The 12,802-nt window shown below is 50.1% G+C and overlaps 1 protein-coding gene across 1 annotated transcript; it reads left to right on the top strand.

The window, feature by feature from the left end:
• Positions 1-543: 543 nt before the first annotated feature.
• On the top strand, positions 544-12,415 carry LOC103289775 (small ubiquitin-related modifier 3). The gene is made up of 4 exons (XM_008145654.3): positions 544-736; positions 6,506-6,634; positions 9,437-9,508; positions 11,041-12,415. Exons 1-4 carry the CDS (start codon positions 716-718, stop codon positions 11,131-11,133), a joined length of 315 nt encoding a protein of 104 aa, XP_008143876.1. The 5' UTR covers positions 544-715; the 3' UTR covers positions 11,134-12,415.
• Positions 12,416-12,802: the final 387 nt, after the last annotated feature.

Genomic DNA, 12,802 nt, shown 5'->3' with positions numbered 1-12,802 from the left:
ACTCTCCATCCCCAATTCTTGTTTATGCCTCTGTCCACCTGCAGCTCAGGGTGAAGGCCAGACTTGAGAGTGTGTGGGCTTCACAATGAACAAATGCAGTGTCCTTGGTGGATGGAGCCGATGGGAGGGTCAGCCTTGGCCCGCCCTCTTGGTTCCCTCGGCAGTCCTTCATGACCTGACATTTGGCACCTGGGTGAAGGCACCTTTTCCAGGAAGCACCCTGGCCGACTGACCCCAGGAGAGTGAGCCAGTCCTGGCCCCTGACTCCGCACCTGCCCGGGCCTCAAGGCCTCCCTCTTTGTAGGCCACTCCCCTCCCCAAACCCCTCCCCAGCTCGACGTCCGGAGCGACCCCGCCCTGGATGCCCCGAGGGCCCCGGAGGTTCCTGCGCGCCCTACCCCCACCCCTCAGTGCCTGAGCGCCCCCCGGTGTCGGGGCGCGGGGATGGCGCGGGGCCCCGCCCCGTGACGCATTCCCAATCGCCGGGAACCTCGGCCCAACCGGGCGCGCGCTCCATGCCCCGGGCGCGCGCGTCGTGCACGCGCACCCGCCACGTGACCTCGCGTCGGCCAACTGGCGCGCCAGGATTTGGGGGGCAAAGCGCGGCCCCGCGAGCAGTTGCGGCGGGAGAGCGGCGGGCTGAGAGCGTGACTCGCCCGCTCCCGGGTTGCCTAATTCCCTGCCGCCGCCCCACCATCCGCAACCGCGCGCAGCCATGTCCGAGGAGAAGCCCAAGGTAAGGGCCGGTGGGCGCGGGCCGGGCTCCGCGCTCGACCCCCGCCCGCGCCGCTCCCTCAGCCCCCTCCGCGCTTTGGGCGCCCTCCGCGGCTCCGCACGGCCCCCGGGGCCAGGGACCGCGATGCCGGCTGGGCCTCCCCGGCGCCCGGGCCTCCCGCCCCTCCCCCCGCAGTCGCGCCGCTGGGCTCCCCTCCCCCCGCCCGGCCAGGCTCCGCCCTGCCCCGGCCCAGGCTCCGCCCCCACGGTCCAAGCCGCTCCGCCCTTCGCTTAGGCCCCGCCCCGGCGCCCCTGCCGCTCCCACACCGACTTAGGCTCCGCCCCAAGGGCTCGCGCCCCGCCCCCACGGCTTCCCCCGGTTCCCCGCGCGCAGCCTGACCTCTCGCCCCGCTTCCCCAGCTCGGATCCGCGGGACCCTCCTCGCCCTGATCCCCCGCAACTACCGCCCCTTACCCGCCGGGACACATCGTCTTCGGGACCTCCCTGCCGCATCCAGACTCCCTCTCCCGGGAGTCTCCCGCCGGGGACCCTACCCTCTTCCCGTTCGGACCCCAGTTGTGGGGATTTCGGACACTCTCTCCCGCCCCCGCCATGACCCCTCTCGGGGACCGCCCCTCCCTGAGACCTCCATCGAGGACCGACCCCCACTACGCCCTCCCTGTGGGACCCACGTCTGCGACCCTCCGGGCGGTGTGTGGCCGGCTCTGTCTGCGCACGGCCCCCTTTCCCGTTCAGCCCCTCTGCGCCCACTCTCCTCTCTGCTGTCCCCCAGTGTGCGCCCGTCCTCCCATCGCTGTACCCACCGGTCCCTAGGGCGCCCCCTGGTGTGCACTTCTCTAGGACAGCGATTTTTTGTTTTGTTGTTAATCCTCAACCGAAGATAGTTTTTTAAAATTGATTTTTAGAGAGAAAGGGAGGGAGAGAGAAAGAAACATCGATGTGAGAGAGACACATGGATTGGTTGCCTCCCGCACACGCCCCAATCCGGCCTGATCGAACCTTTCAACCCTTGACTGGAAACTCGATGCTCTAACCTCTGGCCAGGGCTTCTTTTTTAAATTTTCTATTTATTTTTTTCTTTTTAGGGCTCCCCCCCCCCGGGCTTATTTAAAAATTTATTTATTTATTTATTGTTTTTAGAGAGAGAGAGAGAGAGAAACATCGATTTGTTGTTCCATGTATTAATGCATTCATTGGTGTGTACCCTAACTTGCAACCTTGGCTATGCTGACCTGCTTGCCAACCAACTGAGCTACCCAGCCAGGGCCTAGCACAATGATTTTCAACCTTTTTAAAATCTCATAGGACACATAAACTTATTACTAAAATTCTGCGGCACACCAAAAAATACATTTTTTGCCGATATGACCAAAAAATAGGTATAATTGTGATTCATTCACACCAGATGGTGGTTGTGTTGGCTGTGGTCATTTTATTTGACAATCTAAGGGAAAAGAGGTCAGTGTCCCTGACTAAATAGTCAGATTGCATGTTTTAAAAATTCTTGTGGCACACTGGTTGAAAATTGACACTCTAGGGTTTTGGCTGTCACTCTGGGGAGGTCCACAGCTGTTGTACTAACTACTCTTATTAAAAACACTAGAGGCCCGCTGCACGACATTTGTGCACTGGGAGGAGAGGGTCCCTCAGCCCAGCCTGCGCCCTTTTGTAGTCCGCCAGCCCTTGGGGATGTCCAGCTGATGGCGGGCCTTGGGGGATGTCCATGGGGAGCCGGCCTAAGCCCCAGTTGGACATCCTTAGTGCTGCCACCACCACTGCTGTGCTCACCAGCCATCAGCCTGGCTTGTGGCTGAGCAGCAACCCCCACAAGTGAGAGCGCACTGACCACCAGGGGGCAGCTCCTGTGTTGAGCGTCTGCCCTCTGGTGGTCAATGCATGTCATAGCTACCGGTCATTCTGCGTTCAGTCAATTTGCATATTACCCTTTCATTGTATAGCATAGGAAAGATGTTTCCAAAGCTTTTGGTCTGCACTGTCAGGGTGTGTTTATTGACCAAGAGGAAGGTCTGCTGTTGAGTTGAATGCTTTGCACACAGGCTGCTTCTGACACCAGCCTGGTACTAGAGATTGCAGCCCTCAGTCATGTCCAACTCGCAGGCATGCCTCATTTAAGTAAACAAGGCGTGTGCCCGCTGGCTGATGGTGGACGCCAGCCTCCTCCCTGCCCTGCCTTGAGTCAAGATTGCACTGCATTTGGAGCCGCCTTTGCTTTGTACATTTTGGTTCCAACTCAGCCTTTTATACCACTCCTCTCAGCCTGGTCATTTGGCCAACTATAAATGCCTTTCTTTGTTTTCTGGGTGGCTTCCTCTTACTGAAGTTTACATACAGTGAAATACACACTATGCTCATTTCTCCAGTGGGTTTAAACTTAACTCTTCCACGCGATCTGCTTCCATGGTCCTTTCAGTTGAATAAACTGGTTTGGACTGTGTCCAAAAGGACTAAACAGTTTGCAGTGCCCTTTGTGCCTGCTGAGGAGCCCTCTGCTCTGGACTTGGCGAGGAGGGGCAGGCCCGTTCCCAGGCCGTCATGCTGGCGAAAGGAAGGCCTTGTGGGTCAGCTGGGAAAGCAGCTTCTCGCTCCCTGCAAAGCTGAGTCAGGGAACTGACTGCAGTAAATCGTACATTTTGTTGTTTCTAGTCTTGGGTTTCTTTTACTCCTTGTTTATTAGGAGTTCACCGGGGTCTGGTACAGGCCATTGCTCTTGGTGTTCCTCCTTGAGAGGAGAGAGGTACCTGGGGCTTTTCCTGGCTGCACGCGCTCCCTGAGGGAGCTGCTGCCCCCATCGTTCCTGGTGAGGCCTTCTGCCCAGTTCTGCCTTCCTTTGCCTGGTCTGCAGCGGCTGCCCTGTGATTCTGTGTTTCTGTTTGTTGTGTTTTGGTCCTTGCATCTGTTTGTTTGAACAAATCATGTTTTTTCATTATAAAAACAAATATTTCCTCTGTCCACATGCAGAAGAATTAAGTTGGACCCTTTGTAACACCACATACAAAAATTAACTCAAAATGGGTTAAGGACCTAAATGTAAGACCCACACCATAAAACTCTTAGGAGAAAACAGGACAAAAGCTTGACAGCATTGAGTATGGCAGTGATTTCTTGGATATGATGCCATAGGCACAGACAACAAGAGTAAAAACAGACAAACTGGACTTTATGAAAATTACAGAAATTTTGTGCATCAGGATACTATTGACAGTAAAGAGGCAACCTGAGAAGGGGAGAAGATATGTGCAAATCATATGTGTAATAAGGGATTGATATTTGGAATATATAGAGAACTTGTAAAACTCAACAACTGAAAAAAAATAAACCCATTCCAAAATGGGCAAAGGACTTGAATAGACATTTCTCAAAAGAAGATCTACAAATGGTCAATATGAGCCCTGGCTGGGTAGCTCAGTTGATGGGAGTGTCATCCTGATAGGCCAAGGTTGTGGGTTCCACCTCTGGTGAGGGCACATATAAGAATTAACCAATGAATGCACAAATAAGCGGAACAACAAATTAATGTTTCTCTCTCTTACTTCCTCCCTCCCTCCCTCTTTTTCTAAAATCAATAAATAAAACATAAAAAGAAATCCTCATGCACTTTTGGTTGGAATGTAAAATGGTGCAGCAGTTGGGAAAACAGTGTGGAGGTTCCTCAAAAAATTAATATAGAACTACCAGATGACCCAGGAATTCCCCTTCTGGGTACATAGTCAAAATAATTTAAAGCAGGGTCTCAAGAGATATTTGTACACTCATGTTCACTGCAGCGTTAGTCACTGTAGCTAAAATGTGGAAGCAATCCAAGCATCCATTGATGGATGAGTAGACATACAAAATGTGGTCCATCCATACAATGGGATATTATTCAGCCTTCTAAAGGAAAGAAATTCTGACATACTATGACATGGATGCACGTTGAAGACATTCTGCTAAATTAAATAAGCTAGTCACAAAAAGGCAAACACTGTATGATTCCGCTTGTATGAGGGACCTGGAGTCATCAAATCCAGACAGAAGTAGAAGGGTGGGTGCCAGGGGTTGGGGAGGGGACTTACTGTTTAGTGGGGACAGAGTTTCAGTTTTACAAAATGAAGAGAGTTCTGAAGATGGATATTGGTGAGGGCCACACAACATTATGAATGTATTTAATACCACTGGAAATGGTTAAAATGGTACATTTTATGTTATGTGTTTTTTAACACAATAAAACATTGGGAAAATATACCTCTCAGCACAGTGTGGTACCCTGGGTTGGATCCTGGAACAGAAAAAGGACATTAACGGAAAGACTGGTGAAATAGCAACAAAGCTTGGCGTTTCGTTGCTAGTGGTGTGCCAGCACTGGTTCTTAGTGTGACATGTACCTGGGTGCGAGGTGCTAACATTGGGGAGACAGGTGAGAGGTGCACCGGAGTTCTCTCCAGGTCTGTTTTGCAATTTCTCTATAAATGCATAATTATTCCAAAACAAAACCTTTATTTGAACAAAGAAGCAAATGTACCCTTACCATCTGGGGAATGAAGGTGTGCTAGGGACCCTCAGTCCATCCTGGCCTGGGTTCCTGAGCACCCCCCACCGTGTCACCGGGTTTGCCTACAGGAGTCCACGTTGCAGACAGGGGGGCTTGAGTGGTGCCAAGCCAAGTTGCTGCCCAAGGCAGCGGTGGGGTGAGCACCACCCCAGGATGACCTTCAGGCTCCTTGCTGGGGTCTTGCCTCCTAGGGCCACTTCTCAGGCCACTCCGAGCTCCCTAGAAAGAGCGGCACCCCCACTCAACGTTTCAAACCAGGTGTAGGATGTGACTGCCTGCCTCCCAGTCCCTTCTGTTAGGACAGCTGGCGACATGGCGATGGGGAGCAAGGGCCCCAGCCCTCCCAGTAGGGAGGGAAGGAGAGCGGATCTGACTCCTCCACAAAGCCAGCAGCCCCGGCCATGAGCCCTGTTGTGGTGGTCAGCTCCTCTGGGGTGCACCAACAAGGGAGCATGTGCGTCAGCTGGAGAAAGGACAGAATCACTTTGAGGTCCATCAAGTCTTTATGTTCAGATTGACTCGGGTCAGTTTCATCATTTTGTTCAAAGATAAGCCACTCTTTATTCCCAGTCAGTCAGTGCCAGGTAAAGGAGGTGGCTCTGTGACGGCAGGACCCTCACCGGCCCTGCACCCTGCGGGCACATCTCTCTGGTTCTTAGGAAATGCTTCTCAGACTGAGCTGCTGCTGCAGGACACAGACTTGTGGCATCCATTCCATGTGCGGTTGCTCAGGAGCTGTGAGGGAGTCAGGAATTCCGCAAGATAAAGTACTGTGAGTGCCCCTGACCAGTGGGGCTGATGGAAGTACACAGGCGTCGGCAGCGGGAAGGTGGAAGGTGCTGCTGCGCAAACCGCTCCCCGAGAAGGACGGGCTTCCCATGGCTTCCCTCTGGCTTCACAGAGTGACCTGTGGCAGACGTGGACTTGATCTCAGTTTTTCCAGATTTATTGAACAGATTCTTTTTCTTTGAATTACCAATCTATGAACTCTGGAGATTTGCATTGCATTTCCTGACACATGGGTGCTTAACAAGTAGAAGTTAAAAATAATTTCCGTGTCAAAATAAAACCATCACATGAGTGACTGGATTGCTGGAGAGTTTTCAGAATTAGGTTGCTTTTTAATGACTTAAAAATAAAACCCCAGCAATTACCTAAAGATTTGCCCTTTAAAGTAGTGGTTATTTTGGGTGTTGAGGCCCAATGTCATGTCTCTTGCAGGAGGGAGTGAAGACAGAGAATGACCACATCAACCTGAAAGTGGCTGGGCAAGATGGCTCCGTGGTCCAGTTCAAGATTAAGAGACACACCCCACTGAGCAAGCTGATGAAGGCCTACTGCGAGCGGCAGGTGTGCCTATGGGCTGGGTGGGACTCTGCTGTCACCCCATGTCCAGGCTGTTCAGGGCTCCACTATCCTGGAAGTGTGCATGTGTGTCTGCACATGTGTGCGTTGGTGTGCACGTGTGTGCATATTTGTGTGTGTCTGTGCACTCCTTGGTGGCCTTCTGTCTTCAACCCTCTTCATCTCCAGGTTGTACCCATCAGCTCTTGCCTCAGCAGGCCAGGCGAAATGCTGCCTCTTCCTCTGGGGGTGACCACATGTCTGCTCTGGGGTCAGTGTGTGTGCGGCTTCCTTCCTGGGAGATTGCAGAACAGTGAATTTGAGTGCAGGTCCATGGCTCCTTCACACGGTAGCTGGAAAACGCTGTGGAGACACATCCCTCATCCCAGTGTGGTTTCTACAAAATGCTTGATTCTTTCCCTTTACCGGTTTTCAAAGTAACGAGCTGACTCCCTTGCGTCCCCCACAGTGACCGGTAAATTGAGCCTTTTCAGTTGTGATTATTTTTGTTAGTGTCATGAACTTACAGCTCAAATGCATTTGTGCTTCATCCCTGTGTCTGTTTTGCTCTCATCATGCTCTGTGGACTCACCTTTGGTCCTGGGCCTATCCCCTCCACCTGGGCCCCTCACTCAGTGGGTGAGGGACCTTACTGCGATGGTGTGATAGGTGCCCTGTCCTCTTCCCCAAGCAGTTCCGGGTGTGCTTGCTGCTCCTCAGTTTCACTCCAGCCCGGAGCTCCTCTGCCTGTGGAAGGCACAGCTCCTGGCCTCTTGGAGTTGGCGGCCCTGACTTGGGGTCTGATAGGCACTTCTAGGCACCATCCAGAATCAGCTGCCTGCTGCACCTCTGCCTCCCAGACCATCTGTGCCTGCCCCTCCCCTCTCAGGGCTGCATCTTGTTGCCCCCACTCCCACCCAGACCTTGGGGTCCACCATCCGGGCTTTGGAGCATCCAGCCCATCAGTAACACCCTTTTTGTGCTGGCTCGTCCCCTCTTCTGTTCTTTGTCCTGCTGATTATGGCTTTTTAATTTATTGATTTTTTTAGAGAGAGAGGAAGGGAGAGAGAGAGAGAGAGAGAGAGAGAGAGAGAGAGAGAGAAACATTGATGTGAGAGACAGATCGGTTGCCTCCGGCATGTACTCCGAGGATTGAACTCGAAACCCAGGTATGTTCCTTGACTGGCAATGGAATTGGCAACCTTTTGGTGCACGGGACGATGCTCAACTAACTGAACCACGTTGGCCAGGGCATCTTTTTATTTTTTATGTCTTTTCAGTAGGGTTTCGTGAGGAGCTGAGATGCGTGTTTTAATCCCATCTCTCCTGTTTAAGCAAAATCAGACATGCTTTTAAAAGGGCAGTGTCTGCACCCTGACCATGTTTACCGTTCCCTCAGGATTCAGAAAGTCTGCACGTGCTCCTCTTTGGATGGAAAATGCCTTTCCTCCTGCCTTTCTCAAGGCCACAGCCAACGGGACTACTTCCAGTTTCACGCAGTCTTCTTGTCACATGCCTCTGTCACCTGACCTGTTTCTCTCTGAGAATGTTTTAAAGGGGGAAGGTGGTGGTGCCAGAGTTTAGAGATCCTGCTTGGGTTCTGGAGGGAAGTGAGAGGGATCAGCAGGGGCGGGTGCCCGGACCTACAGGTCGCTAGAACAGTGGTTTCTGAAGGTGCTGGTGTTGGCATCACATTCCTAGTAAATGCGTTGTAGGCCCACCTGTCGGTTTATAATCCACTGGATCATCCATCTGCACATTCAGAATCCTGGTGTTTTTCCTCAGTCCCTGTTCTGTTTTGTATTTTTTATGTCGGTGTCTATTGACTTGTATTCTAGTTATTCCTTTAGCCCTGTTATTCGCTTCACACAGTCTCTTTTCAGCTGTGTCTGATCTGCTGTTTCATCTGTCACTGAATTTCTAATTTTAATTTCTAAACATTTTATGTGCTTTTCAAGAAATGATTTCTTGCCGAAACCGGTTTGGCTCAGTGGATAGAGCGTTGGCCTGCGGACTGGAAGGTCCCAGGTTCGATTACGGTCAAGGGCATGTACCTTGGTTGCGGGCACATCCCCGGTTGGGGGTGTGCAGGAGGCAGCTGGTCGATGTTTCTCTCTCATCGACATTTCTAGCTCTCTATCCCTCTCCCTTCCTCTCTGTAAAAATCAATAAAATATATTTTTAAAAAAAGAAATGATTTCTTGCTAATTTTTGATAAACTCTTATTTCTTGACATATTTTTGATAGTTTTAAAACATTTTAAGCAAAGATATTTTATATTACTTTTTAAAAATTATTCTAACATATCCAGTTTTTGTAGGTATATTAATTCTAAAGTATATTCTTCAAGTTTGGTGACTTTTTTTTAAGGGAAACTCAAGTGCTTTGAAACTTTATTCTTGGAATTCACTGAATCCTGGTTTAATTAAAGTGTGCTACTCAGCAAAGAACTGTGTTTGCTTCTGCAGCATGTATAGGGCCTTTACAACCTGAGGACCCTTTAAATGAAAAAAAGGTTTTCGGCCTTAGCCAATTTGGCTCAGTGGATAGATCGTCAGCCCACGGATTGAAGGTGCGAGGTGCCATTTGGTCAAGGGCATGAACCTGGTCAGTGTGCGTGCAGGAGGCAACCAATCGATGTCTCTCTCTCACATGGATGTTTCTCTCTGTCTCTCCCTCTCCCTTCTCTAAAAATCAATGGAAAAATATCCTCCGGTCAGAATCCTGGTATTTTGGTGTAAATATGTGATGTTTTTGAATTAATGCATTACCTAGAAATATTTAATTATATTTGCCTTTTCTTTCCAGGGCTTGTCGATGAGACAGATTAGATTCAGGTTTGATGGGCAGCCAATTAACGAAGCAGACACCCCGGCCCAGGTATGAAAACAGCTTCGACCATCTTGAGGCCACTTCGACCTGCATTTGACTAATTGCTGTTGGAAATATTCTTGTTGGGGAGCTACTGATGGGTGTTCATATGGGATACCTTACTTTTTCTTAATGTTCTTCGTTATTAGAATATTTAACATTTTAATTGGGCAGTTTAGTGTTTCAGATGAGAATGATGCCCTTTGTTGGACATCCTCCTCCAGGCTGGGAGGTGCAGCGGGCAGGCTGGGGGCTCAGCAGAGGGGTCCAGGCAAGATGGGCAGATGCACTAACACCCCCTGGTGGTCTGGACATTGAATTTGTAGTGTTAGTCAATTTGTAGCCAACTTACTGGCTTGCTTCTTGTGCCCTGTAAGCATTTGTGCATAGGGGTATGGATGGAAAGGAGTGTGTACCCCTTCATTTCAGTCAGGAGTCAGCTTTTGTTAAGCCTGTGACCTCCCCCCAACAGTCTGTGTCGGCCCAGCATGTTGCATTGCATGGCTCCACAGTGAAAAGTTTCGGATGCAGTTGGAGGCCGAGGTTCAGCCTGTGGTTCTTGTCATTCATCAGCTGGACGACCTTGTGATCCAGAGTCACCTACTATTGGGGTCTCACTCAGTCTTGCCCTTCACAGAGGCAGAACCCATTGGGCTGGCGCATATAAGAGGGCAACATATTTCTGCTCAGTTGAGGAACTCTCCTGCTGTGAGATGGTGGTTGGCCCTGAGGATTTCTGGGGGACTTGCACTGGGGTGGGGGGCTGGAACGCTCTCCTCCAGCCTGTCACTCTGGCTCCTGTTCAGGTAGTGTCTACAGCAGCACAGGGCCCGCTAACCCGGACCTGCTTCTCTGTTTCTGGGAAATGTTACTGCCTCCAGCCCTGTTTAGTCTCTATGATTTGGCAGAAGTTCTTTTGTTCCGAGAATCGACAAAGATCAGGGCAGATGTCCATTCCCGTGGTGTCAGGAGGAGCAGGTGGGGAGCTTTTGCCAATCTCTGCCCTGGTCTTGAAGGGAAGGGACGGGGAGCAGGCGTACAGCCCGCAGCCAGTCCCTTACCAAGTGGGTTCTTTTCTGACTTGGTTTGCTTTGGAACCCGCCATCCACTGCACTTGTTGTGAAGTGCATGGCCCCTGCTAGTCCTGAGGACTTCGCGCCACTCTGTGGATGTTCCTAATTGGGCTCTGATTTTGTCTAATTTTCAGTAACAATTTTAGATACTTGTTCATTTTTTAATGAGACTTAGTTTTTCTGTCAGTTAAAGTTAGTTTTGAATACCCTTTTTTGTGAGTTTTGTTAGGGGAAGGTTGCTGAATGGTAGCTTATTGGAAATCCTAAACAAAGCCTCTTCTCCCTGATATGACCTAGCGACCCAGGAGCAGCCCCCAGAGCAAAGGTGTGGTGGGGTGTTGTGCGCCGGTGCGAGGGAGACAGTGCAGTGGACATGTGTGTTCAATTGAACAGTTTTTGTTCCTGTGATGGCGAGAAAACTAACAGATTTCCCCTCTCTCTCTGTGCCTGTCACGCCGACCCTGCCAGTTGGAGATGGAGGATGAAGATACCATCGACGTGTTCCAGCAGCAAACAGGAGGCTCACGGGCGGCTGGCTGCCTCTTGGGATGTGGTCTGTAGAGGGACCGTCCCACTTTGTCACCGTCCTTGCATTTGCTGTTGAATAGTGAACACGTGACCATGCCAATCACAAAGGAGTCTGCAGGAACCAAGGACATCCACAAAAATCCCTTTCCTCTCCGACATACTGCGGGTGCAACTCAAAACTGCAGGGATGAATCCTTACCTGAACTGGGCCAGCCAGTGTCATGTCTGTTTAGGAAAATGAGTTGCAAGGTTTTGGGGGTTTGCTTTTGCTCTCATTTTTGTCTTTTCCCCCCTTACAACATTTCCCCGAAGCTTGTTGTGTGAATGTCCCTTTTTAGTCTAGACGGGGATCTTATCCCAGGTATTGAATAAATCCCCCTGCTTAGTCCATTGTAGAGAGCTCACGTCACCAAAGTGGGGGTGCTTCTGGGGGCATTGTGGGGAGACAAACTTCCACTTACTGTTTCTTGTAGGTCTACTTACTGTCTTGTAGGTTTTTTCAATGCTAAATATTGCAAGTTTAAGTTTTGTGAGAATATGGTAAAGTTGAAGGGAGAAGACTGGAATGCTTTTGAAAAGGTGAGAAGTAACCGAGTCCCTCAGTAGCACGGGCCTGGGCACTCTGTTCCTCTAGTTCTCCTTGGGCAGGGGCAGGCCCAGGACCCCTGATGGTGCATGGGCAAAGCAGGGTGCAGCAGAAATTGGCTTTTCCCTTTTTTTTTTTTTAAATTTTTCAATTACAGTTTATATTCACTATTATTTTGTATTAGTTTCAGGGGTCCCCTTTAAATAGAGGAAAACAATTGCCATGTTTCTCACTTGGCAGTACTGTGGCCTCAGATTTCTTCCATTATTTGCTTCTGATGAATAATTATGGTTTCTATATAAAGTATGATTAAGTATTGCTGATTTTGCAGTGACTTTTTTGTGTCAAAGAGCTACTTCAAAGTGTGGTTACAGATGGGCCCTGTGCAAAGATGACTTCATGTTCTCACAGATGTGCTCTGCCGCTTTCCTGACATTAGCTGTGGTTTCATTTCTGTGAAACATTTTGGAACCTTTACCTATTAAACTTTCAGTTCTCCTGCCCTTTTGTATGGAACCCCTGCTGCCTGATGGCCCTGCTCTGCCTCCTTCTGGTACCTGGACAGTGCGACCTGGACCATCATCTCTTGCTTGCCCGGAATCTTGCCTTTCCTTTGTGTTTTGCTGTTGGGGTGTGGATGTGGTGTCTGCTGGCTCTGCTGTTTGTTCACAATTTGTACATTCTTTGTTGTCCTTTACTACTGTAAACAGTAAATATAGTTTGATATTCTGTCTCTTGTATTAAATATTGCATTTGGAGGTTGCGGCTGACTGTCACAATTCAACATTTGTAATGACCATTCAGCAAGGCCACTCAGATTTTTATTTAAAGGCTAGTTGCTGAAAAGTAAGTATTCGCCTGTTGCCTCTCCCACTCCCTGTATCCTTGGCGGATCTCCCGTATTGGGCTGGCACCTTCTGATGAGGAGTCCACACACTCACGTATCCCAGAGCTCTCCCGTGGGGTAAGTAAGCTAAACTGGCACTGTGATGCCACATGTAAAGAGTGTGGGTTTTGGAGGCAGCTGCTTTGGACATCAGTCTGGCCTCTCCAGTTGTTTGGTGCCTTACTGTCAGACGGTTTTCTTCTGTGTGATTGACAACCTTGTTTGCTTTG

This window comes from Eptesicus fuscus, chromosome 3 (genome assembly GCF_027574615.1).
Source record: "Eptesicus fuscus isolate TK198812 chromosome 3, DD_ASM_mEF_20220401, whole genome shotgun sequence".
In the NCBI taxonomy this organism is placed as follows: Eukaryota; Metazoa; Chordata; class Mammalia; order Chiroptera; family Vespertilionidae; genus Eptesicus; species Eptesicus fuscus.
This window is presented reverse-complemented; position numbering and strand designations above follow the sequence as displayed.